The sequence below is a fragment of the Phyllobates terribilis genome, unplaced genomic scaffold (genome assembly GCF_046119375.1).
Source record: "Phyllobates terribilis strain yellow unplaced genomic scaffold, ASM4611937v1 Scaffold_1__5_contigs__length_1240528914, whole genome shotgun sequence".
Taxonomy (NCBI): domain Eukaryota; kingdom Metazoa; phylum Chordata; class Amphibia; order Anura; family Dendrobatidae; genus Phyllobates; species Phyllobates terribilis.
Window position 1 is genome coordinate 921,068,217 of NW_027362761.1, and position 27,488 is coordinate 921,095,704.

General features: G+C 40.4%; 1 protein-coding gene across 1 annotated transcript in view; it reads left to right on the forward strand.

The window, feature by feature from the left end:
* ABHD18 (abhydrolase domain containing 18) overlaps positions 1–27,488 on the forward strand; it is a 56,518-nt gene that overhangs the window by 22,909 nt on the left and 6,121 nt on the right. Inside the window, exons 6-12 of the mRNA XM_073641554.1 lie at positions 110–177; positions 987–1,004; positions 7,039–7,177; positions 10,641–10,730; positions 14,612–14,713; positions 20,269–20,602; positions 25,211–25,373. Of these exons, the coding sequence (XP_073497655.1) occupies positions 110–177; positions 987–1,004; positions 7,039–7,177; positions 10,641–10,730; positions 14,612–14,713; positions 20,269–20,602; positions 25,211–25,373 (914 nt within the window). The remainder of the gene's footprint in view (positions 1–109; positions 178–986; positions 1,005–7,038; positions 7,178–10,640; positions 10,731–14,611; positions 14,714–20,268; positions 20,603–25,210; positions 25,374–27,488) is intronic.

Genomic DNA, 27,488 nt, shown 5'->3' on the forward strand with positions numbered 1-27,488 from the left:
GTTACATTAGTATGCTTTTAAAATGATTTGCTTAAAGTGTACCTATTTATTGCTGTGACCCCATAAGAAATAGATCTCTGCTGATATGTTTATTTATCCTCACTTGCAGTATTTCTGGAGAAGGCGAACATTGATGGCCCGTCCTATGCTGAAAGAAGCTGGTATTGCTTCCCTGATGTTAGAAAATCCTTATTATATCCTTTATCTTTTTGTAAAGAACATGTTATAATCTGTTGGTCTCCAAAGATCTTGTTATTAACATCTTAGGCAACGCTCCGACTTGTGTAAGAGGTTCTGTCATAAGTGCCACCGTGTTCAACAAAAGATAAAGCACAGCTTTGATTTTATTTTTATTTTTTCCGCTAAAATGACATGCATGCAAATGAAACTTAAATGGCCCATCATCTTCAGCAGGGTCTGTTTGGCAGCATTTGCATACGTTAATCATCAGTTCAACATCTAGTCCAAAGTAACTAAGTTAAACAACTAATAAAAGTGGCTAATAAGACAAACTATTTAAATTGCCGTAATTATGGCATTTGATTACCATGTACAGTGCATAGCATGTAAAGTTAATCAAGTTTCTTATATTTTCTTAGTCTAGCATACCAGATGGCGTTCTTGTGGCTGGAACACCTAATGTTTCGCTTATCACTTAATATGATGTGTGTAACATGTGATAGATTCATAACTTCTTATAATTATGCTTGTTTTATTTACAGAGAGCGTGTCATTTGTCTTCTTGTTTATAACAGGTATTTTTGCAAATCAGGAAGTCATATGGTCCGTGGTATGTTTAACATGGAAACCTATATGTGATTTATGCCACTGTATGAGTATTAAAGTTTACTGTAGGAAATTCCATTTGCAGCATCATAAAAAAATGCAGTGATCCTAAAATATATATACATTATAATTTATTGTAATGCCTATTAAGAAACTACCTTTTATACTTTTCCTTGACGTGGTTTCTTAAATGGCTACAGAAAACCAAAGGACCAATTGTAAGTCTACATGTGTTTTATATTTTACCATTTCTGTTTTACTGAAGTTTATCATCAAACACGTTTACTCTAAAACAGTGGAGTAGAGCTTTGAAAAAGTCTCAAAATGTTTGCATTTTCATGCCGGTTTCTTCCAGTGTCACCAAAATGGGCTGAGCCAGGGCATGACAAGGATGTGACACCATAGCTCATTTAATTCATGACAAGCTGTGGTGTTCTATACCAAAAATCTCACTCCAATCCCTGAGTGGAGTAAGATTTCTGGTTAGGCGCATGGAGATGCAAGCCACTCATGAGGCACTACAGATTCTTGAAGATGCGTGCACCTTTTCATGAATCCGAAGCATCTGACTCCGCTAAGCTTCCTCAAAATCACCGGTCTTAATGAATCAGAGCCTATGTATGTAGTAATCTGCTTACACACCAGCAAAATGTTCATCAGTATTGCAGTCAAGTCCATCAGTAAGCTTGTCTGATGGCGCTCTGCAGCCTTTTATCTTTCCTTTCATTAATGATCTGCTAGGCTGATTTTAAGGCAAAAGCACCGTTACATTGGATTCGTCAATAGGTCTCCTTAGAAGGTGGATCGAGAGATGAAGGATAAGGATTATAGACCATGTTGTCAGATGAGCTCACTGACAGATTCACTATTAAAAGGGGGTTTTGCACTAATAATTACCATGTTAGCTAGTACTGGCCAGTGCACTTGCACAGAGGGGATCACTACTGTCAAATTCTTCGCTGTTTTGTGTCAACCCACCAGTTTCCCATGTGTCATGTGAACTGGTAAGCACTGGAACTTCTGCCTTCACTTGTCTAGATCCATTTTCTCCAGCACCAGTCCTCAAGGTCCTGCAAAAGATCATGTATTCAAGATGTCTTTTAGCATTGGATTGGTGCTGGCATTATCACTTGTGCAATACTAAGGAAATCCTGGAAACTTTGTCTGCTGGTGCGCCATGTGGACTAGAGTTGGGGAACACTGATCTAGACCATGCAGTCCTTGCATCATAACTGTAGCAAGGCTTCCAGACATTAGCACATTATAGTACAATGGAAGAGAACATCAGCATGAGGCTCTGCCATTCTGGTTAGACCTACCCGGTCTGCCCACTAACCCATACTTACTGATATTTACGTAGATGGCACTTTTGGAGAAAACATGTCCATCAAGTTCAACCAAGGGATGGGTGAGGATATAGGAAAGGGATATAGGTATATCTATAATGCAGGATCCAGTCTGCCCTAAAAGAGCAGATTCCCCCCCCCCTCCTACTTTAGGCCACGTTCACACATTCAGTATTTGGTCAGTATTTTAGATCAGTATATGTAGGTGATAAATGCAGAAGTGGTGATGTGTTTCTATTATACTTTTCCTCTGATTGTTCCACTCTTGATTTTAACCGCTTCCCGACCGCCCACTGTAGATAAACGTCCGCGCTGCCTGGGCTCTGTGCAGCGCGGACGTTTAAAAATGGTGGGTGGTCCCGCAGCGCTCAGGACCCCCAGGGTCTTGCAAGCGCTGCGGGAGCGGTGCAGAGCGATAGCTCTGACAGGGAACATCATCGGGACCTGATTGGATCAGGTCCCAGTGATGTTAACCCTTTGCTGTCTTCTATATGCCGCGATCTATAGTGATCGCGGCATATAGAAGACAGCAGGAGGAGAGGGGGTCGTCCACTTACCTCTCCGACGGCCTCCTTATACTTTCCAGGACCTGACGTTGCTATGGCAGCTGGAGGTCACATGACCGCCTCCAGATCTGCCATATATGGTGTCCTGCCTGGCTCAGCCTGCAGCTGAAGCCAGGCAGGAGACTGACTGTGAAACAGTCAGGGAAGATCTCATGTAATGTAATACATGTCTATTACATTACATGAGATCAGTGATCAGAAAAATAAAAATTAATGTCCCATACAGGGACTAAGTAAAAATGTAAAAAAAAAGTTTTTAAACTGTTAAAAAAAAATAACAAAATAAATAAAAATAAAGAAATAAAATATTAAACCGATAAATCCGTATATTTATGCAAAAATTAAAAAAGTACACATATTTGGTATCACCGCGTCCGAAACAACCCGAGCTATAAAACTGTCACACTAATTAACTCCTTCTGTGCACACCGTAATAAAAATAAATAAAAAACGGAGAAAAAAACTATGCTTTTTCCTCATATTGCCAAACAAAAAGTGGAAAAAAATGCGATCAAAAAGCAAAATGGAAATAAAAATGGTACCGCTGAAAACGTCATCTTGTTCCGCAAAAAACAAGCCACCATACAGCTCCATCAGCCGAAAAATAAAAGTTATACCTCTCAGAATAAAGCAATGCAAAAAAAATATTTTTTCTATAAAATGGTTTTATTGTGTAAAAGCGCCAAAACATAAAAAAATATACAGTAAGTGTAGTATCGCTGTAAACGTACTGACCCGAAGAATAACGCTGCCTGATCACTTTCACCACATGCAGAACGGCATAAAAAAAACCTCAAAAAACAATTCCTGAATTGTTGGTTTTTGTTAACTTTACCTCCCAAAAACGGAATAGAAAGCGATCAAAAAATGTCACGTACCCAAAAATGGTACTAATAAAAATGTCAACTCGTCCCGCAAAAAACAAGCCGTCACATGACTGTCGGCCAAAATCTGGAAAAATTATAGCTCTCAAAATATGGCGATGCAAAAACTAGATTTTGCAAAAAAAAGCGTCTCTTAGTGTGTGACAGCTGTCATAAAAACCCGATATAAATCTGGTATCTCTGTAATCGCACCGACCCGAAGAATAAAGTAATCTAATCAGTTATATCACACTAGGAACGGCGTAAAAAATAAATAAAACCAATTCTTCACCTGCTACTGATTTGTTTATTATGTCTCCCAAAGATCGCAGTAAGGCGCAGAGCCTTACATTTATCCTGCGCTCTGCGCTGAGCACTTACCCCAGAGTTTCCGTGTAAATCTCTGAAATATGTGATTCAGCCGGAACCCATGACGGAAGATTCCTGGTAATGAGGCAGATATAGGCACTGTGGATGCCGTCTGGCCTGGGATCCCACGGTGTTATTTGTTTTAGGCGTGCATAAAAGTGCGGTTGGCCACAGTTTTGTGCACTTCTGAAAAAAAGGACACCGCTAAACAGAGGCCAGACGGAGTCCAGAGTAACTCTGCTGCCTCATTATAGTGAATGGATCCTGCAGGGGTTTCATCTGAATTACATCACTTGGAAATTTAGATGGAAACCCCGATGTAAGTGCTCAGCCTAGAGCGCCGGATAAATGTTATGTAAAATGTTCCCAATAAAAGCTTCAACTCAGTCCTCAAAAAAAGCTAGTCCCCACTCAGGTCCGTCATCTGTTAAAAATATAAGGGACTTCCAAGTTACTGGTAGCAGAAAGGCTCTGGCAAAGCGAAATGGCCCTTGCCCCCCAAAAGAAATTCAGAAAATTTTGTGCTCCCAAATCCAAATGCCTATTCTACAATAATTTGTTCTCCAATTGTGAAATAGCACTCCGCCCCCCCCCCAGATCTCGCCGTATGGCTAAGGGGTACGATACAGCCACATATGGGGTATTGCCACTTTTAGAAGAAATTGTGTGACACATTTCGGCACCATTTTTACCCATTGCCCTGTGTGAAAATGTAAAATCTGAGGGTAAAACATTTTTTTGTGGTAAAAATATAATTATGCTTTTTTCACTGCCCAATGGTATAAATTTAAAAATTAAAAAATACTCACTACTTCCCTAGATGAATTCCTTGAGAGGTGTAGTTTACAAAATGGGGTCACTTGTGGGGGTTTCGGCATGTCAGCGACTCTTCAAATGTGACATGGTGTCTGCAACCTATCCCAGCCAACATAGCGCTCCTTTCTCTTCTGAACCCTGCCGTACACCAAAGCAGTGGTTTTCACCACATATGGGGTATCGGCGTACTCAGGAGAAATTGCACAACAAATTTCATGGTGCAATTTCTCCTGTTACCCTTATGATAATGCAAAATTAGGGAATGAAAAACATTTTTTGTGGGAAAAATGTGAAAATTTTATTTTTACGGCTCAATATTATAAACTTCTGTGAAGCGGCTGGGGGTGCAAGGTGCTCACCACACATCTAGATAAGTTCCCTAAGGGGTCTAGTTTCCAAAATGGTGTCACTTGTGGGGGGTTTCCACTGTATAGGCACATCAGGGGCTCCCCAAATGCAACATGGCATCCGCTAATTATTCAAACAAATTTTACATTCAAAAAGTCAAATGGCGCTCCTTCCCTTCCAAACCCTGCCGTGCGCCCAAACAGTGGTTTGCCTCCACATATGGGGTATCAGCACGCTCAAGAGAAATTGCACAAAAAATTTTGGGGTCCATTTTTTCTTGTTACCCCTGTGAAAATAAAAAAAATTGGGTCTAAAGTAACATTTTTGTGAAAAAAGTTAAATGTTAATTTTTTTCTTCCACATTCCAAAAATTCCTGTGAAGCACCTGAAGGGTTAATAAAGTTCTTGAATGTGGTTTTGAGCACCTTGAGGGGTGCCGTTTTTAGAATGGTGTCACTTTTGGGTATTTTCTGTCATAAAGACCCCTCAAAGTGACTTCAAATATGATGTGGTCCCTAAAAAAATGTTTTTGTAAATTTTGTTGGAAAAATGAGAAATCGCTGGTCAACTTTTAACCCTTATAGCTCCCTAACAAAAAAAAATATTTTGGTTCCAAAATTGTGCTGATGTAAAGTAGACATGTGGGAAATGTTGTTTATTAACTATTTTGTGTGACATATCTCTCTGATTTAAGGGCATGAAAATTCAAAGTTTGAAAATTGCAAATTTCCGATTTTTTTCACAAATAAACGCAAGTGATATCGAATAAATTTTACCACTATCATGAAGTACAATATGTCACAAAAAAACAATCTCAGAATCAGGTGGATCCGTTGAAGCGTTCCAGAGTAATTACTTCATAAAGTGACAGTGGTCAGAATTGAAAAAATTGGCCTGGTCACGAAGGCAAAAACAGGCTCTGGTGCGCAGTGGTTAACTTGAAAATACTGATGTAAAATACTGACCAAATACTGAACGTGTCCTACTATTAAGGTGTCAGAACACATAGAACATGACGGCTTGCTGTCTATGGGGCTGTGTAGCCACATGTTAAGCTTGTCAAGGTGAGGAGACTGAAAGTAACATGTCACTCTCCGCAAGAGAAACGTTACTCCTTGGATACATTCACATAACAATTTATTTTCTAAAAAAGCATCTAAGCTTTTTTTTTTTTCTTAAAGCATCGACTGTTCCCGCTTTGACCAGAATTTGAGGAAGCGGTCTTCTCTGGAGATTAAACCTTTTCTCCCAACAGAGGGAGTACCCTCTTGTTGTGTTTTTGGGAGGTTTTACATTGAAGGAATGTTCAGCATGGGCTCTGTGTTTGTACTGCCTTTTTTTCCACTTGACCCCCACAGAGCAGACACCAGGACAGACCATGGCTCAATACAGAATTGGGAGGAAAAGACCCTGCTAATCTGGGCAGCTGTGCATAAGCATCATGCGTTCAGGAGGGAGCAGAGATCGGAGAAGCAGGGGATGCAGGAGGGACAAGATGTGAATAATATCACATGCCCCTTCCAGCAGACTTGAGGTCAGTCAGCGAGCGCAGTGGTCACATGAAATGCAGGAAACAGGTGGGAATACAACAGAGGTGTAGAGGCTGACAGGAGTGACCATCACAATGTGAATGCACTGCCTACGACTAGCCAACAAGAAATAATTGTAACTCCTTCTGCAGTCAGGTATGTACAGTGATAGAGGCTGTGGCAGATAAACAGTCAAAAACCCTGTTGCAAAAATGCTTTGCGTGAAAAATACATTCTGTTAAGTAAAAAAAAAAATATATATATATATTCCCCAAAAACTGTCCATAGCCTTTGAGCCTTACATGTGAAGGATCAGAATGGGGGACAAAAGGGAGGCTGACAATAGCAGTAATAAGGAAAAGGCCAAGTCTACTGTGATCTGACTATCATTGTGCTCTCTTACCTGCAATAATAGGAGATCGAGCTTAAAGAACGTTTCTGACTTGTTTGTAATGGGTGGTGCTCTGGTGCTGGAGTCGGCTGTCCTCCTACACTGGCTGGAGAGAGAAGGATATGGCCCTCTGGGAATGACTGGCATTTCAATGGGAGGACATGTAAGTTCTTTACATGTTTGTTTTTTTTTTTTGTTTTTTTATATACATTCTGATCTGTATGTAATACAAAACTCCATGAAAAAAGTGCAATACGTTCTTCCACCTTCTGTGCTTTGCTTGGGAGCTTATATCTCTCTGCCTATATTATTGGTATAAGCCTACATTATGCTTAATTGCTTCACCTTTCCAAAATCCAATTATCGACATATTTTTCCAAACATTGGTCTGAGCCTAAATGGTCATATTAGTAAAAATGCAGTGTGGAAAAAAACAGTATTTATAAAAATGAGAACCATTAAAGTGTCTCAGTAGCTTCTATTACTTGGATATATTTTGGATTTAAAGGGGTTTTCCCATGTACATTTTAATTGATCTTGGAATAAAAATAAGTTCCACAATTAGATGTTTAAAAAAAAAAAAAAAAAAAGTTCCCGTGCTGAGATAATCTTATAAATGTGCCCCTGCTGTGCACTGTGTAATGGCTGTGTCTAACCGTACAGGGACATCGTCTGATCATACCACAGCTCTTTCTGTGACGTAAAACATGTTTAAAAACTGTCCGTAAATGTTTTACCTCACAGAATGAATCCTCTGTGATCCCCTGCTGTAATGTCTGTATAATCTTTTGCTTCCTCCCCCTGCCCAGGAGCTGTGGTATGATCAGACCATGTTCCTGTACGGTCAGACAAGGCCATTACACAGTACACAGCAGGGGCACATTTATAAGATTCTTGGCACAAAAACATATATTTTTTCTTTTTGTAGCGCATCCAATTGTGGAACTTTATTATTATTCCAAGATCTATTAATTAAAATGTACTTTGTTCATGGAAAAATCCCTTTAAAGGAAATCTATTAGTAGGCTCAACCCTCCTAAACTGTCTACATTGGTATGAAGGTCATAGAAAGCTGAATACAGTGAGACCTTCATTTCTGCAATCGAATGTCTTATTCCAGAGAAATCCACGTTTTTCTTAAAATGTAAATGAGCTGTTAAGATCTATGGGCCTGACATAAATCTTCCCAAGAATCTGCATGCCGTCCTCATTTTAAATAAAAAGGGGGCATTACTGGAGTGAGGCATGTAATGACTGACAGTCTGCTCTCTTGATCTCACTGCGGAGTGTGATTATAACACAGTACAGCACAGTTAAGCTTTGTCTATCTGAAAATACATCTGCAGTTGCCGACACCCTGCTGTCAGCCCAGCTGTAGTGACCTTTCCAAGCATTGCGATGCGATCGTCGTCCATGTTACACGGCCATCTGACTGTGCCCTAAAGCTGAGATACCTCTGAAGTCAGTCATTGAGTTATCCAATAATGGCAGTTGTATCAATTTTGCTGCAGAAATAGCAACCTACTTTCACAAAAGTGCCACGTATGAGTTCACCCTTACCATCTTGACAAGATTCACGTTGTGACTATGACAAGTTAGTCTCAAGAAGACCAACCACATCAGATTTTTTTTAGGATTTGCTTGTTACAGTACCCTCATTATTGCAATGTGACTTTATTGACATGTATTGCTCTGCAATGTAACAGCAACACCTAACAAATTTTGGTTGCATGGCAGATGTTTCTGCCAAAGTCACCGTGTAGCCCTACCCGAAGACCATTTTTGATTTTTATTCCCCTTCAAGCACCTTGATAATAAAGTAGTAAACTTGGGTCTATTTTATTACTACTTTTAAGCCGGTTGTACAGGATTTTAAATAAAGAAAATTCCACATCGCAAGAGAGATAAAATAATAACTTTGGTTATACGCACATGGACAAAATTGTTGATTCCCTTCTGTAAGTCCTCCTCCACATGTCTGTGTTTCCAGCACATAAGGTATACGGTTTTATCACGGATACCACATGTACCCATTATAACCTATTGTGCTATGCACATGTCCTTGTTTTTACACAGACCGTGTGTCATTGCAAAACATACAGACATGTCATTTTTTTTCTGGCAGCATGGATGACAAAGGCCAAAACAAGTCTATTGGTCCATGAAAAACACATACAGCACACAGAGGGCATCCATGTGCTGTCCGTGTTTAATATTGAAAAGTATAGGAGAAGTTTTGTAATTTAAATTTTTTCTTTATCCATAGCAGAAAAACATTGACACATTGATTATAAAAATGGACACACTGATTACTCCAGTACCGTTTTTTCACGTATGTGCTTAAACCCGGACATGTTAAGGGGGCCTTTAAAGTAAGCAAAACACACAATGGTCATAATGAAGCTGAAAAAAGTAATTTTTCAATGGAAATTTACTGAAAATCAATTCATGTCGGAAAATAAGACATTGCTTTTTAATTGTGGTTCAACAGAAAATAAATGTAAAGACATTGGCCTGAACAAAAATGATGGTGCCCATAGAAAAGGCTAAAAACTATTTGACCATAGGGACACGTTAAACTGATGTGTCCTGTAATTGGCATCACGGGTGTCTGCAAACTTGTAATCAGTCACGCTGCTTATTTAAAGTGTGAATAGTCACTGTGCTGTCTGGTATCATGGTGTATATCACACTGAACATGGAAGCTAAGGACAAATTTGTGTCTGGAGATTATAATGAAAAATTCTAGACAAATATGTAAAAGGTAAAGCCTAGAAGACCACCTCCAAACAGCTTGATGTTCCTGTTTCTTCAGTTGCACATATTATTCAGATGTTTAGGGTCTATGAACTGTAGCCACCTCCCTGCATGTGACATCAAGAGAAAAATTGATACATTTAGAGACCTATAAAACGAATGATAACCATAGAAATTAGAGGTGAACTCCAAGGTCAAGGAGCGTCAGTGTCAGATCGCATCCTCCGTCGATGTCTTGGCCAAAGTAGACTTCATGGAAAAAGATAAAGGTGGAAACCACTGTTTGAAACAAATCCTAAAAGAAAGCGAGACTGGAATTTGCCACAATGCATATTAACATGTCACAAAGCTTCTGGGAGAATGTTCTTTGGACAGATGAAACAAAACTGGATTATTTTGGCAAGTCACTTCAGCTTTACGAGCAGTGGAGCAAAATACCTGTGGACAGGTGCAGAAGTCTCATTGAAAGTTACAGAAGTCGTGTTTGCAAAAATAGTAAGTTAAGGATACAATCCTACCTGTCCAGGCCATTTTCATTCTTTCTTTTTTTTTTTTTAAATCTTCTGTTAAACCACAATTTTTTAAAAGTAATGTCTGATTTTCATTATATGTTGTTCAGTAAATTTAAATTGAAAATAACTTTTGCGAATTTCAAGTGATTTCAGCGACTATTGTGGGTTTTTCTTACTTTGAAGCTTAACACATGTAGACAAAATTGTTGCTACCCTTCTGTTAAATACCCCGTCCGCTCCAGTAGTCTTCCAAGTCTTTACTAGCCATCCTCCATTGATGATTCTCCGACTCCCACTGCCTGTGGGTAGAATGTTTGATCTGACTTGCTTTCTATTGATTTTTACTTTACATTTCAGATGGCTTCTTTAGCAGTAACCAACTGGCCTAAACCAATACCATTAGTTCCATGCCTGTCATGGTCGACCGCTTCTGCAGTCTTTACCACGGTAATTATTTTCTGTCCCCTGTACATTTGTGATTGCATTCAACATTACTGTTGGCCCCCATGTACTTAACACTCAAGGGAAAAAAGTTTTATGCGCAGGCTAGCTGATTAATGTGACTCCTTATTCCACTATAAAGAAAGGGAAAGTGACAAACTATCTAGGGGCTCAAAATGATGTCAGCCTTATGGTCATTTAAAGCCACATAGACGCTGCTGTTGGAAGCTTTGTCCCACAGTTTACATTGTTGCAAGGGTAAAGGATCCAATACACATTAGACTAAAGTTAATGAAACTAGCCATTATGAGCGTTTGTGTTGCTGAGCTATAACACACGCTCATCAACTGGAAGGAAGACCACTGCGGATAAAAATTTTCATCTGATTAAACAAAATGTCTTTCTTTTAATGAAATTTGGGAAGAATATGTTCCCATGAAGATCTTTCATCCTTTTCCCTACGAAGGTGGAATGTCTGTAAAGGCAAATATGCACTTCAAGGAAACCTGTCAGCAGGACCTAGCCCTATAATCTAAAGGCATGCCTATAATGGGGCTGTGATGCTGACTAATCTGATACCTGATGTGAAGGGATCCGCTCAGTGGCTGCTGAATACTCGCCTTATGAAGTTTTCAGAAAAATGGTCTTGTGTGCTCCAGTGTTATTCAGGGCGGGACTTGAGAGCAGGGTCTTCTTCTCGTTCTCCACCCCCCCACCAGCATCCTCTGTTTCTTGTGCATGTTGCTGATTATTCAGTGACCTGCTTTCTTTTTAAAATTCAGCACCTCCGCAGTGGGAGCTAGCATCCTGTGTGCAGGATTTCAATAAAATGGCGCTGGAGGCGGTGCATGCACAGATCGAGATCTCTGCTCAGTTCAGAGCTGAACTCTCGATATGTGCTGCTTCCGGGGCAATTTTATTGAAATCCTGCACAAGCTAGCGCCACCCACACAATGATGGCGGCGGTGCTGAATTTTATATGTAGCACGCGTCGCCTACACAATGATGGCGGCGGTGCTGAATTTTATATGTAACACGCGCCGCCCACACAATGATGGCAGCGGTGCTGAATTTTATATGTAGCACGCGTCGCCTACACAATGATGGCGGCGGTGCTGAATTTTATATGTAGCACGCGCCGCCCACACAATGATGGCGGCGGTGCTGAATTTTATATGTAGCATGCGCCGCCCACAGAATGATGGCGGAGGTGCTGAATTTTATATGTAGCACGCATCGCCTATACAATGATGGCAGCGGTGCTGAATTTTATATGTAGCATGCGCCGCCCACACAATGATGGCGGAGATGCTGAATTTTATATGTAACGCGCCGCCCACACAATGATGGCGGAGATGCTGAATTTTATATGTAGCATGCGCCGCCCACACAATGATGGCGGAGATGCTGAATTTTATATGTAGCATGCGCCGCCCACACAATGATGGCGGAGATGCTGAATTTTATATGTAGCATGCGCCGCCCACAGAATGAATGGCGGAGGTGCTGAATTTTATATGTAGCACGCATCGCCTATACAATGATGGCAGCGGTGCTGAATTTTATATGTAGCATGCGCCGCCCACAGAATGATGGCGGAGGTGCTGAATTTTATATGTAGCACGCGTCGCCTACACAATGATGGCAGCGGTGCTGAATTTTATATGTAGCATGCGCCGCCCACAGAATGAATGGCGGAGGTGCTGAATTTTATATGTAGCACGCATCGCCTATACAATGATGGCAGCGGTGCTGAATTTTATATGTAGCATGCGCCGCCCACACAATGATGGCGGAGATGCTGAATTTTATATGTAACGCGCCGCCCACACAATGATGGCGGAGATGCTGAATTTTATATGTAGCATGCGCCGCCCACACAATGATGGCGGAGATGCTGAATTTTATATGTAGCATGCGCCGCCCACACAATGATGGCGGAGATGCTGAATTTTATATGTAGCATGCGCCGCCCACACAATGATGGCGGAGATGCTGAATTTTATATGTAGCATGCGCCGCCCACAGAATGAATGGCGGAGGTGCTGAATTTTATATGTAGCACGCATCGCCTATACAATGATGGCAGCGGTGCTGAATTTTATATGTAGCATGCGCCGCCCACACAATGATGGCGGAGATGCTGAATTTTATATGTAACGCGCCGCCCACACAATGATGGTGGAGATGCTGAATTTTATATGTAGCATGCGCCGCCCACACAATGATGGCGGAGATGCTGAATTTTATATGTAGCACGCGCCGCCCACACAATGATGGCGGAGATGCTGAATTTTATATGTAGCACGCGCCGTCCACACAATGATGGCGGCGGTGTCTAAGTTGAAGTACCTAATGAACATGTGCAATGGTTCATTGTGTAGCTGGGTCAGCGGTGACATCGCCTATTGTGATTGGTGGAACCTGTGCTATCAGCTGTGTATAGAGGTGTTACCTGTCATAGTAATCCTGCCTCTGATAAGAAACACTTTCATAAATGCTTTATGAAAGGACAGAAAGTGAGTGTATATAAAAGTCCCAGTGGCCAATGTGAATTTCAAGATCACTAATTTAGGTTTTTTTTTTTTAACAAATCCTCTATTTTTAATAAAAATACATGTAATACAAAAACCTGATTTAAACAGTTGCTCATTTTCTGATGATAGGTCCTCTAAGGCCACGGTCCCACTATCAGTATTTGGTCAGTATTTTTTCTCAGCTGTGGGAGATAAATGCAGATTTGGTGACTTGTTTCTATTATACCTTTTCTCTGATTGTTCCTCACTTGGTTTTGGCTCCCACTCCTGAGAAAAAATACTGACCGAATACTGATGGGGCTGTGGCCTGAATGTGAGCTGCATTCACCAGTTTGAGCATATTAAACTGGCCTCACCTTGGAATAATAGCTGCAGACCTGAGTAAGAAATAGTTTTTATTTTTTAGTTTCTCTTTTTCATTGTGGAGATATTGGCTTATAAAGGTTTTTAGGTTATTTTTTTATGTTCAAGTACAACTGGGTGTTACCAGAGATTCTCTGGAGGCATGTACTTCTTCCTCTGCACAAGGAAGACCAATCATAAGCAGGCAGCATTATGCAGAGGAGAAAATAACATGCCCTCCTCACTGATCTTTGCAGCTATTGTGTAAAGATACAGCAGAGCTGAGCTGTGTATCATTACAAACACTGCCAGATCTCATGTCTGCAGTGAGTGTGGGGAGGGTCAGAGCGCATCCTTTCTTGTGGTATCAGGCAGCCCTCCAATTTAGAATCTAAACTTTACATGCTAATATTTCTGGAACATAGGGGAGAAATTAAAAAAAATAATAATCTACGTTTTATTCAGCTTTCATTCTGTGATGTGGCCAGTTTAACATGGTCATACTGGTAAAAGGTCCTCTTTAAAATTAAGTTATGTGAAATGATTGTTCACCAGACAATCATTTGATCCACCGGGTTAGTGAACAATCAGTCTAAGGCTACGGCCCCACTATCAGTATTTGGTCAGTATTATTTCTCAGGAGTGGGAGCCAAAACCAGGTGAGGAACAATCAGAGAAAAGGTATAATAGAAACACGTCACCAATTCTGCATTTATCACCCACTCCTGGTGTTGGCTCCCACTCCTGAGAAAAAATACTGATAGAATACTGATAGTGGGGCCGTGGCCTAATGTGTATAATCACCACCTTTTACAGTCACAAGGTTAACATTCACGATTTATACCAATGCAGTCTATAAACTGCTTGTTTGCTTTTTTAATCCACTTTCTCTCTCTTTCCGCAGTTAGAATAATACAATCTAAATTTTGTAAGCTTTACAAGCAAGATGTGGATTAATTTGTACTCCATTATGATTTTTTTTTTGTTCAATCGTATTCTTTGACATAGGGGGTTCTAAGTAAAGCTGTAAACTGGAGAGAACTTGAAAAACAATATTGCACACAGTCAGTCTACGAGGAGGAGATAATGCATCTACTGGAGTACTGTGGGGTAGGTACATTTTATGTGTTTGTTTTTTTTTGTTTTTTAGTGCCACAATAACAATGGCTTTATAAGTCTTGGTTGGAAAATGTAGTCAATTGCCTGGTGAAACACTTGTATTTCGAAATACTTAAGCCAAAAGACTTTGTACTGAAAACAATGCCACAGATTAAAGGGGGTATTCACATCTCCAAGATCCTATCCCAATATGTAATAGGTTTAGTAATAATATTAGCAAATACCTCCAATTAGAAATTACCTATATTGCTTCTGATTCGCTATGGCGCTTACCCCATGCGCAGGGCATTGCATTAAGTTAGGTGTCCATGGTTATGACTACTCATACAGTGACAGTTGTTAATGGTCATAACCGTGGATACCGAAGCTACTGCAATGCCCTGCACATGGGGTAAGCGACATAGCGAATCAGAAGAATTATACTACATTTCTAATTTTGCTGCTTATTTTTATTACATCTACTACATGTTGAGATAAAATATTGGACATGGGAATACCCAATTAATGCAGTTTGTTGTATGCATCTAATGGTCTTACTACTGTAGTAATGTAATAAACCTCCTCAAAATTGTGTTGTTACAATGAAAGACCAACAGTTACAGAAAAATAATTGCATTTTTATTTGAATTCCCGTATTTAATTATATTGATGTCTGCACCTTACACAACAAGCACTTTATTTTTACCTTTTCTCCCCACTGTTTCCTGATTTGTAAGTTTGTGAGCAGGGCCCTCACTCCTCTTGGTATCTGTTATAACATTACAGAGTAACATATAATTTATCTTGTTTGTACAAGTACCCTCAGAATTGTAAACTGCTGCAGAATATATTGGTGCTAAAGAAATAATTAGTATAATGGTAAATTTTAATAACTTCAGTTTAAAGTAATCTGTCAGCATAAAATGATTTTTCAAACCAAGCACAGCACCTTGTATAGGACATAGACCTGGTAAAAATCTTTAGTGTCCAATTTCAATGCTACAAAAATCATTCTTTTATGACAATCCCACTAAGAATCTGTTTAGCAGGCATAAAAGAAGTTGTCCACTACTTTCACATTGATTGGCCGGGGTCCCGCACGCGGCACCCCCGCTGATCAGCTGTTATCTGTTAACAGCTGATTGGCAGGGGTGCCTCGTGCGGGACCCCAGCTGATCATACATACGGATAGGGCATCAATGTGAAAGTAGTGGACAACCCCTTTAAGTAGTTGCTTTGCCTAGTTACACCCATTAATTGGGATATGTTTAAGAAAACTGTAAACTTTTTTACTGTAAACTGTAAAAACTGCTACATGGAGCGCCGTGGCCCCTTCAAACACCAGGTTGGAAGGGATGCGGAGAGTCTGAGCCCCTACAATTTAATACTGATGTCAAATAATTCTAAGGAACTGGATAATTCCTTTAACACCTTCCTGATATTCGACAGTGTATAGATGTGGGCTTATGAGCTGAGCTTTCGCAGGTGCCAGCTGTATTATACAGCCACCATCTGCCTTTTTAAAAGCAGTGATTGAAGCGAACTCTGAAATTTGTAGTTGAAACACTTTAACACAGTGGTCAGAGATTACCAGCTGCATTTAAAGGGGTTTCCCACACAGTACATTTTACTCAATAGATCTTGGAATAAAAATAAGTTGCACAATTGAACGTGTTAAAAATATGTTCCTGTGCTGAGATAATCTTATAAATGTGCCCCTGCTGTATTTGACAGTGCTGGAACATGGTCTGATTATACCATGTTACCTGGGCAGAGGAGGACACAAGAGTCTACAGACATTACAGCACGGGATCGCAAATGATTCTTTTTGTGAGACACTGCCTATTTCCCTGCCTGTTTTATAAGCCATGTTATACCTGAAAGAATCAGCTGGGATCACATGCTGTAATATATGTATACTCTTTTGCTTCCTCCCCTGCCCAGGAGCTGTGGTATGATCAGACCATGTTCCTGTGCGGTCAGACACAGCCATTACACAGTACACAGCAGGGGCACATTTATAAGATTATCTCAGCACAGGGACATTTTATTTAATTGCATGCAATTGTGGAAATTATTATAATAATTATTATTATTATTTAAAGATCTGTTGATTAAATTTAACTTTGTTCGTGAGAAAACCCCTTAAGTGAAGCCATCTTTGTACTTCCAGATTGTCACTTCTTTTATATACTACAGTGTAGTATTGCTGCATACAGAACAGAACAAAGTTGCAGGATCAAGTCCCATATAGGGAACCTTAGTAAAAAAATAAAGCAAAATGTTTTTTTATGGCTAAGAAGAAAAAAAAAGTCCACGTTTGAATTGACTTCTCACATTTCCCTGTTCAAATAAATAGAAATATAAAACTGATTTATGATCGCTGCCTTCTTAAAGGAAGCCTGTCACCCTCAAAACTCTAATAAAGCTGCTAGTACATTCATATAGGGAACTTGGTCCCTATAAAAATCATGCCTGTACAATACATTTTAATGGTTTAACTGTCCAGAAAAATGTTTTAGGTAATCAGGGCTCCATGGTACAGCTTTGGTGCTGGTTAGCATGTGGTGCACTTTCCCTTAGCTTGATTGACAGCTCTTGGTTGCCCAGAGCGAGCTTTGCCTTAACAGAATTGTGCTTGTGCACTTCCATGCTTGGAGCCCTTCCTAACTCTTGACTGTAGCAGCCGCTCACTACACTGACTGGTGTTAAACGGTGTAGCGAGTGGGCACTACAGTCAGGGTCGAGGAAGGAGATTGCGCTTTTGCAAACACTGAATTCCACTGGGCTCCAGAGAGGATCACTGCACATGCGCAGTTCAGTTAAAGGGGTTGTCTACTACTAGGAGCTAAATGTTTGGCCCCGATAAAATAAAAAAAGATTCTACTCCCCTCCCTTGCGCCATTCCAGCGGTGTCAGCACTTGCGATCCTGGGGCTCTCATGCGGTTGTTATGACACGTGAGCCCGGCGCCCAATCAGCGCTGTCGTCACTGTCCCCCGACTTTGTACAAATTGTACATCAAGAGGAAGTCCGAGATCAGCTGCAGCCTGGACTGCCTCTTCATGTTCAATTCGTACTAAGGCGAAGACTACACGAGATCCCCGGGACGTGCATCCCGACACTGGAATGGCGCCGGCAGCGGAGGGGAGCATAGGCTTTTTTTTTTTTTAATTTTATCAGGGCAAAACAGTTAGATCAAGAAAGGGTTGTCTTGGTAGACCCCTTTTAAGACAGCTCTCACTCTGGGGGCAGTGCATCCCATGCTAATTGAGGGTGCACTGGGGCGGTCCAGTTTAAACATTAAATAAAGCGTTTTTATCAGGACAAACGCCGCAGTAAAATCTGTAGTCCAGAATGATTTTTACAAGGGTCAAGTTCCCCATAAGGTTATTCTAGCTGTTTAATTGGAGTTTTGGGGTTGACAGACTCCCTTTAAGGCTATGTTCACAGCAAAACCTGATCTCTTGCCAGAAAGTTTTGTTCAGGATTTTGTTTGTTTTTTTGCTGTTTTTTTTTCTCTGTCCTTTTGTCTCTTTATGCATCTACATAAAGTTCAGTGAAAAAAAAAATCTCCTTGTATTTCATCAGGTTTTGGCACAAAAAGTGCTGAAAAAACTGACACCTCCATTTTTGGTGCGTTTTTTCACCACCCACTACTTCCAAAGGGTGAAAAATGCTGAAAGAAGTGACATGCTCTATTCTGCAAAAAAACGTGCAAAGCATAAAATCCTGATGAAACAAAAACCAAGGTGTGTGAATGAGATTTCTGAAATCTCATAGACTTTGCTGGTACTGTAAAACGCAGCAAAAAATTTACATTAAAAAAGCTGAAAAAACAGTGTGTGAACATAGCCTGAAAGTTCAATCTATTAAAATATAAAATGAGCCCGTATGGGAAAAGCAATAAAAAAAAAAAAATGTTGTGAAAAAAAACGTTGAAAGCCTCAGTTGTTATTATGCATTGCGTATATAGCGCCATCATATTCCGCAATGCTGTACAGACATCATCATCATCTTTGGGGCTCACAATCTAAATTCCCTGTCAGAATGTCTTTGGAGTGTGGGAGGAAACCGGAGAACCCGGAGGAAATCCACACAAACATGGGGAGAACATACAAACTCCTTGGAGATGTTGTTCTTGGTGGGATTTGAACCCAGGACCCCAGCGCTGCAGTGCTAACCACCGAGCCACCCTGCTGCCCAAGTTCAGTTTCTCGGCCACCATACCTTAACTCCTCTCTCCAAAAAAAAGAAAAAATGCCACAGGAATACCTTGAGTACAGTATCAGGGGGCCATTGTTCTCTGTCTACAACAAGCCTATCTCCTCTTTGTTTCTTTAGCCAATATCTTTAGTCTTAATAAAGATTGTGTTTTTATAAGATAATAGTTGGCTCACAGCCGTCTTCTCCAGTACTGCATACATGTGGGAATAATGTTCATTGTAGTTGATGGGGTGGAATTAGTTGGTTGCCTGGTACATTTTACATTGCTTCTCTAGCTAATGATCATAGAATCATAGAATGGTAGAGTTGGAAGGGACCTCCTGGGTCATCTGGTCCAACCCCCTGCTCAAAGCCGGATTCACTAAATCATCTCACAGATGTCTGTCCAGCCTCTGTTTGAAGACGTCCATTGAAGGGGAACTCACCACCTCTCGTGGCAGCCTGTTCCACTCCTTGATCACCCTAACTGTCAAAAAGTTTTTCCTAATATCTAATCTGTGTCTCCTCCCATTCAGTTTCATCCCATTGCTTCTAGTCTTTCCTTGTGCAAATGAGAATAAAGATGATCCTTCTACAATGTGACAGCCCTTGACATATTTGTAGACAGCTATTAAGTCTCCTCTCAGTCTTCTTTTTTTGCAAGCTAAACATTCCCAAATCCTGCAACCGTTCCTCATAGGACATGGTTTGCAGACCGGTCACCATTCTGGTCGCTCTTCTCTGAACTTGCTCCAGTTTGTCGATGTCTTTTTTAAAAATGTGGTGCCCAAAACTGGACACCGTATTCCAGATGAGGTCTGACCAAAGAGCAGTAAAGTCCGGTAATGACTAAACCGTGATCTAGACTGTATGCTTCTGTTAATACATCCCAGAATTGTGTTTGCCTTTTTTGCTGCTGCATCACACTGTTGACTCATGTTCAGTCTATGGTCTATTAGTATACCTAAGTATATAAGGGTAGGTTATAAGCCAACCGCTCTGGCCTCTAATTCCCACAACCAGGGACAGTTGGCCCTTAAGATTTTAGTTAGATCCTGTCAAAATTGTATGTGTTTACACAAGTGTACAAAGGACGACTTTGGATGGGAAACGTTTAGTGGAATATTTACAACATGGCAAAGCAGATATAATGGTGGCATGTCCAGATTGTGCTGTGCTTGACTATACATTGCCAGGGACAGGATATGTACAGAATCTTTTTACTACGGCATGTATAAAGAAATCACATGTATTGTTTTATACTTGTTTAGTACAATAGTATGTCCCAAACATAATGTGATACACTTGATACATTTGTATGGTGCCTGTCTTATGTTTTTGTATATGTTCCCCTATATTCAGACAGATTCTTTCAAGATGGGACAAGACTTTGTGAAAAATTCTCCAAAAAGTGTTGATAGCCTGACCAACTTAAAATTTGCTGCTAGTATCTTCCGCCTTAACAGCACCCGGAAACCATTATCTGCGGAGTCTACACAAGCCTCAAGTAACAATGACCATGAACTGATGTTTCAAAGTGACCCCAAAGGGACGTATATCAGGCGGGCAATGACTGGTGGGCTAAACAGTCAGCTAAAAAGCCTACAGGCAAAAAGAAGTGAAGCTCTGCAGAGGGAGTCACTGTTATTTATGAAGGGAGTCATGGATGAATGTACACATGTGGCCAACTTTTCTGGTATGCCAATTTCTAAATCTCTCTACAAGCGAGATTTGAAACTACATTTTCTGTGACCTACAGTGCTGGCCAAAAGTATTGGAACCCTGCAATTCTGTCAGATAATACTCAGTTTCTTCCTGTAAATGATTGCAATCACAAATTCTTTGATATTATTATCTTCATTTAATTTGTCTTCAATGAAAAAAACACCAAAAGAATTGTCCTAAAGCCAAATTGGATATAATTCCACACCAAACGTAAAAAAAGGGGGTGGACAAAAGTATTGGCACCATTTGAAAAATCATGTGATGCTTCTCTAATTCGTGTAATTAACAGCACCTAACAGGAGTTGGCAATAACTAAATCACACTTGCAGCCAATTAACATGGATTAAAGTTGACTCAATCTGTGTCCTTGTGTGTACCACATTGAGCATGGAGAAAAGAAAGAAGACCAAAGAACTGTCTGAGGACTTGAGAAACCAAATTGTGAGGAAGCATGAGCAAACTCAAGGCTACAAGTCCATCTCCAAAGACCTGAATGTTCCTGTGTCTTCCGTGCGCAGTGTCATCAAGAAGTTTAAAGCCCATGGCACTGTGGCTAACCTCCCTAGATGTGGACGGAAAAGAAAAATTGACGAGAGATTTCAACGCAAGATTGTGCGGATGGTGGATAAAGAACCTCGACTAACATCCAAACAAGTTCAAGCTGCCCTGCAGTCCGAGGGTACAACGGTGTCAACCCTTACTATCCATCGGCGTCTGAATGAAAAGGGACTGTATGGTAGGATACCCAGGAAGACCCCACTTCTTACCCCGAGACATAAAAAAAAGCCAGGTTGGAGTTTGCCAAAACTTACCTGAGAGAGCCTAAAACTTTTTGGAAGAGTGTTCTCTGGTCAGATGAGACAAAAGTAGAGCTTTTTGGGAAAAGCATCAACATAGAGTGTACAGGAAAAAAAAAAAAGGCATTCAAAGAAAAAAAACACGGTCCCTACAGTCAAACTTGGCGGAGGTTCCCTGATGTTTTGGGGTTGCTTTGCTGCCTCTGGCACTGGACTGCTTGACCGTGTGCATGGCATTATGAAGTCTGAAGACTTCCAACAAATTTTGCAGCATAATGTAGGGCCCAGTGTGAGAAAGCTGGGTCTCCCTCAGAGGTCATGGGTCTTCCAGCAGGACAATGACCCAAAACACACTTCCAAAAGCACTATAAAATAGTTTTAGAGAAAGCACTGGAGACTTCTAAGGTGGCCAGCAATGAGTCCAGACCTGAATCCCATAGAACACCCGTGGAGAGATCTCAAAATGGCAGTTTGGAGAAGGCACCCTTCAAATATCAGGGACCTGGAGCAGTTTGCCAAAGAAGAATGGTCTACAATTCCAGCAGAGCATTGTAAGAAACTCATTGATGGTTACCGGAAGCGGTTGTTCGCAGTTATTTTGGCTAAAGGTTGTGCAACCAAGTATTAGGCTGAGGGTGCCAATACTTTTGTCTGGCCCATTTTTGGAGTTTTGTGTGAAATGATCAATGATTTGATTTTTGCTTTATTCTCTTTTTTCCTTGCAAGCAAATTAAATGAAGAGAATAATGCCAAAGAATTTGTGATTGCAATCATTTTCAGGAAGAAACTGAGTATTATCTGACAGAATTGCAGGGGTGCCAATACTTTTGGCCAGCACTGTACAGTCATGGCCAAAAGTATTGAGAATGAGACAAATAGTAATTTTTCCAAAGTTTACTGCTTCATTTTTTGTAATGGCAATTTGCATATACTCCTGAATGTCAAAGAGTGATCAGCTTAACAGCAATTACTGTACTTGCAAAGTCAATATTTGCCCAGAAAATGAACTTTAACCCCCAAAACACATTTCAACATCATTGCAGTCCTGCCTTAAAAGGAGCAGCTAACATCGTTTTAGTGATTGATCCATTAACACAGGTGTGGGTGTTGATGAGGACAGGGCTGGCGATCAATCAGTCATGATTAAGTAAGAATGACATCACTGGACACTTTAAAAGGAGGCTGGTTCTTGGTATCATTGTTTCTCTTCAGTTAACCATGGTTATCTCTAAAGAAACACGTGCAGCCATCATTGCACTGCACAAAAATGGCCTAACAGGGAAGAGTATCGCAGCTACAAGATTGCACCTCAGTCAACAATCTATCGCATCATCAAGAACTTCAAGGAGAGAGCTTCCATTGTTGTGAAAAAGGCTCCAGGGCGCCCAAGAAAGACCAGCAAGCGCCAGGACCGTATCTTAAAACTGTTTCAGCTGCGGGATCGGACTACCAGCAGTGCCGAGCTTGCTCAGGAATGGCAGCAGGCTGGTGTGCGTGCTTCTGCACGCACTGTGAGGCGGAGACTCTTTGAGCAAGGGCTGGTTTCAAGGAGGGCAGCAAAGAAGCCACTTCTCTCCAGAAAAAACATCAGGGACCGACTGATATTCTGCAAAAGGTACAGGGAGTGGACTGCTGAGGACTGGGGCAAAGTCATTTTCTCTGATGAATCCCCTTTTCGATTGTTTGGGACATCTGGAAAACAGCTTATTTGGAGAAGAAGAGGTGAGCGCTACCACCAGTCTTGTCTCATGCCAACTGTAAAGCATCCTGCAACCATTCATGTGTGGGGTTGCTTCTCAGCCAAGGGAATCGGCTCACTCACGGTCTTGCCTAAAAACACAGCCATGAATAAAGAATGGTACCAGAATGTCCTCCAAGAGCAACTTCTCCCAACCGTCCAAGAGCAGTTTGGCGCCCAACAATGCCTTTTCCAGCATGATGGAGCACCATGCCATAAAGCAAAGGTGATAACTAAATGGCTCATGGAACAAAACATAGAGATTTTGGGTCCATGGCCTGGAAACTCCCCAGATCTTAATCCCATTGAGAACTTGTGGTCAATCATTAAGAGACGGGTGGACAAACAAAAACCAACAAATTCTGGCAAAATGTAAGCATTGATTATGCAAGAATGGACTGCTATCAGTCAGGATTTGGTCCAAAAGTTGATTGAGAGCATGCCAGGGAGAATTACAGAGGTCTTGAAGAAGAAGGGGCAACACTGCAAATATTGACTTGCTGCATTAACTCATTCTAACTGTCAATATAACCTATTGGTACTCATAATATGATTGCAATTATATTTCTGTATGTGATATAAACATCAGACAAACACTAATAAAACCAGAGGCCAGCAGATCATGTGAAAATATAATTTTGGTGTCATTCTCAAAACTTTTGGCCATGACTGTATATGCCGGAGCTAAATAGCCATAAATATACAAAGGTGAAATGAAACTTTTGTATAGAAATAATAAATACATGCTAAAAATTTATACTGCAAAAATTTAAGAGAAAACAAAACCCTCAGAGACTGATGAAAAAAATATCTGTATAGATGGTGTTTAATTATTCCAGGCACGTAGTTATAAATATTACTGAGCACCTTACTCTAATGTATATAGTAATTTAACGAAGTTTGATTGTTCATACTCTTCAACCCCACCCAATTAAGCGTGCGTATGGCTAAAATGCATAAAACCAAAGATATTTTAAAGCATACATATAATTTTTTTATTTTCTATTTAGTGTACTACCTAACATGTTTCAGTTCAGTGGAGACCCTCATTCAGGGTCTGATCACTCAAAAAGCGGCAGACAGAAGAGCTGAGCTTGTGCCTGACCATGCGCACTGTGTACAGGCTCAATATAAAGTCTATGATCCCCTCTTGTACAGACTCCTAGACTTTCTGTTGACCCCATAGATGGCTGCATTAATGTGCTCAGGCTGAAGGTCAGCACATCTGCCTGCTAAGTGACGTATGCCGTGCAACTCCTTTTTCAATTGGTGGCGGGCGGGGGCTGCTACACATGTAGGGTATAATCTGTCTGTAATAAAAAAAAAAGGTAGTCTCTAAATAAAATGCAAGTGCTTAAAGTTTGTTTTTGTTATACCTGGAATATTTCACTTGCTCCCTTCCAATGCTGCCCAGGCTCCTCACCAGCCTCTGGCGATCCTGTTCTATGTGATCACTGCAGCTAGTGGATGCCCGTCTGGATCGAACAGTAAGATGACTGGTGGGGAACCCAGGTAGCACTGTAGGGAGACGGGTTGGGAATCCTTATTATTAAAGGTGTATTCCCATCTCCAAGATCCTATCCCAATATGTAGTAGGTGTAATAATATTAGCAAATACCTCCAATTAGAAATGTAGTAGTTTTTCTGATTCACTATCTCTTTCCTCATGTGCAGGCTCTGCAGGACCTTAGGTATCCATGGTTATGACCACTAGCAACTAGCTAACTAACTGTGACTTTATCAGTGGTCTTAACCATGGATACCTAAGGTCCTGCAATGCCTGCACAAGAGGAAAGAGACATAGCTAATCAGAAAAAACATACTACATTTCTAATTGGAGATATTTGCTAATATTACTATTACACCTACTACATGTTGGGCTAGGATCTTGGAGTTGGGAATACCCCCTTTAACGGTTTACTATGAAACGATAATGTAGACAACGCCTTTCAGCAAAATTCTTAATGCTATTTGACAAAGTTTCACATCTCCATGCGGATAAACTACTTGACTGTAATAATCTATAATCCTGTATTTGTTGCAGTTCCAGTGGACCCATCCTTAATCATAGTTGTTCAAGCCAAAGAGGATGCCTATGTGCCAAGGGTTGGTGTACGTAGCCTCCAGGAGGTTTGGCCGGGGTGCGAAGTCCGATATTTAGACGGCGGCCATATCAGTGCCTACCTCTTTAAACAAGGGCTGTTCAGGTAATGATGCTGTTATTACATATATAATAAGTATTTATATTCCACATGAAATAATTCTCAAGAGTCTTCCTACAGAACTCTGCATCGTATTGTTCCTCTTACTAGTTCCTGAAATGTGTGAATAAATTGACAACGGGGTGTTACAAGTTTGGGTGCATCCTTTCCAATTGGTGTTACCAGTGCCAGACTGGGTAAGGACATAGAGGAGGGCATCAGTCAGTCGTCAATTTACTCAGACATTTCTAGGAGTAAGAGATGATGCTTCTGTATTGTTGTTTCTTGATAAATGTATCACTTTTACTAAAACATATGTCTGCAGAGGTGAATGAGTCATGTTTAAGTCTCATAGGTTATAATGAGAATTTTTATGTAGTTTCTTTTAAATATTAACCCCTTGTCACGGTAGGTATGGGTATATGATGTTGGCTCAGTAGCTGAGCCTGCTCCGTCTACTATGGTATGGGTTACAACTGTGTTTGCTGCTGTTTAACCTCTTGGATGTGGCTATCTATCTCTGAATGGCAGCATATAAGTGGTGTTAACCTGGGAAGCTGGTCTGTTTATATGCCCACTGCCCACCCACTACCCTGCGACACAACTGTTAATGGTTACCGTGGCATTCAGGGGTCTACTGAATGATGTTGTCTTCACCATCTTTGGGAGATGTTAGTAGGAGATTGTTAATTTCACCAAATATTGTGCTACTAATATATTGCACCGAGGCACCAAACAGTAGGTTTTGGGGAAGAAAAACAAAAACCTTGTTCTTTATTCCATGTCAATTATTAAAATAACATCACAGGAGGACACAGCAGGCAACGTTTCAGCCAAAATTGTCCCTTTTCAAGTCCCAAAAAAATTCATAGTGTTTTTTTGTTTTGCCGTTTGGTGCCTCGGCTTATCTGAATTTCTGTATTGCCTTTGGACCTGCTGGAAGGCCCTGCCAAGTTTGGCACAAATTTATCAATGGTGCACATGAATTTAATATTGAACTGAATACTAATATTGTGCAAGCGACCATACGAGTTCCTAAAGAAGGCTTTAAAAAAATAAGTAATAAAACAAACCCCCATAGGTTTAAGTCGCCCCTCTTTTTCCTTTTTCTACAATTCTAAAAATGGGAAATAAGCATATTTAGTATGAGCACATCTGTGACTATCTGATCTAACATGATATACAAGTTAACCCATACATCAAACGGCGTAAAGAAGAAAAAAAACTTTAAAGACAGATTTCCTCTTTATTAGTCATTACAACTCCTTAAAAAATTGCACTACAATGGTGTCAATAAAAACTATGATTTGCCATTCAAAAACTTTAAAGTTCTCCATTTTAGAAAAAATACAAAATTATGGGTCTCAAAAAAAATAAATAAATAAATAAAAATAAATATTTGTCACAATGTTCTAGTGTTTTAAATCTTATGAAATATTTTAGAAAAATGTGTACAGTATAAGTTTATTGCTGGAATAATATTGATCTGTAAGTTCCCAGGTTAGGGTACGTGCCCACAATCAGGAATAGTAGTGTTTTGGATGCAGCTTATTTTCGCTGCATCCAAAACTCTGCGCTCTACATTAACCCCTTAAGCCCCGAGGGTGGTTTGCACGTTAATGACCAGGCCAATTTTTACAATTCTGACCACTGTCACTTTGAGGTAATTACTCTGGAACGCTTCAACGGATCCCCCTGATTCTGAGATTGTTTTTTCGTGACATATTGTACTTCATGATTGTGGTAAAATTTCTTCGATATCACTTGCGTTTATTTGTGAAAAAAACGGAAATTTGGCGAAAATTTGGAAAATTTAGCAATTTTCAAAATTTGAATTTTTATGCCCTTAAATCAGAGAGATATGTCACACAAGAGTTAATAAATAACATTTCCCACATGTCTACTTTACATCAGCACAATTTTGGAACCAAAATTTTTTTTTGTTAGGGAGCTATAAGGGTTAAAAGTTGACCAGCGATTTCTCATTTTTCCAACAAAATTTACAAAACCATTTTTTTAGGGACCACATCACATTTGAGGTCACTTTGAGAGGTCTTTATGACAGAAAATACCCAAAAGTGACACCATTCTAAAAACTGCACCCCTCAAGGTGCTCAAAAC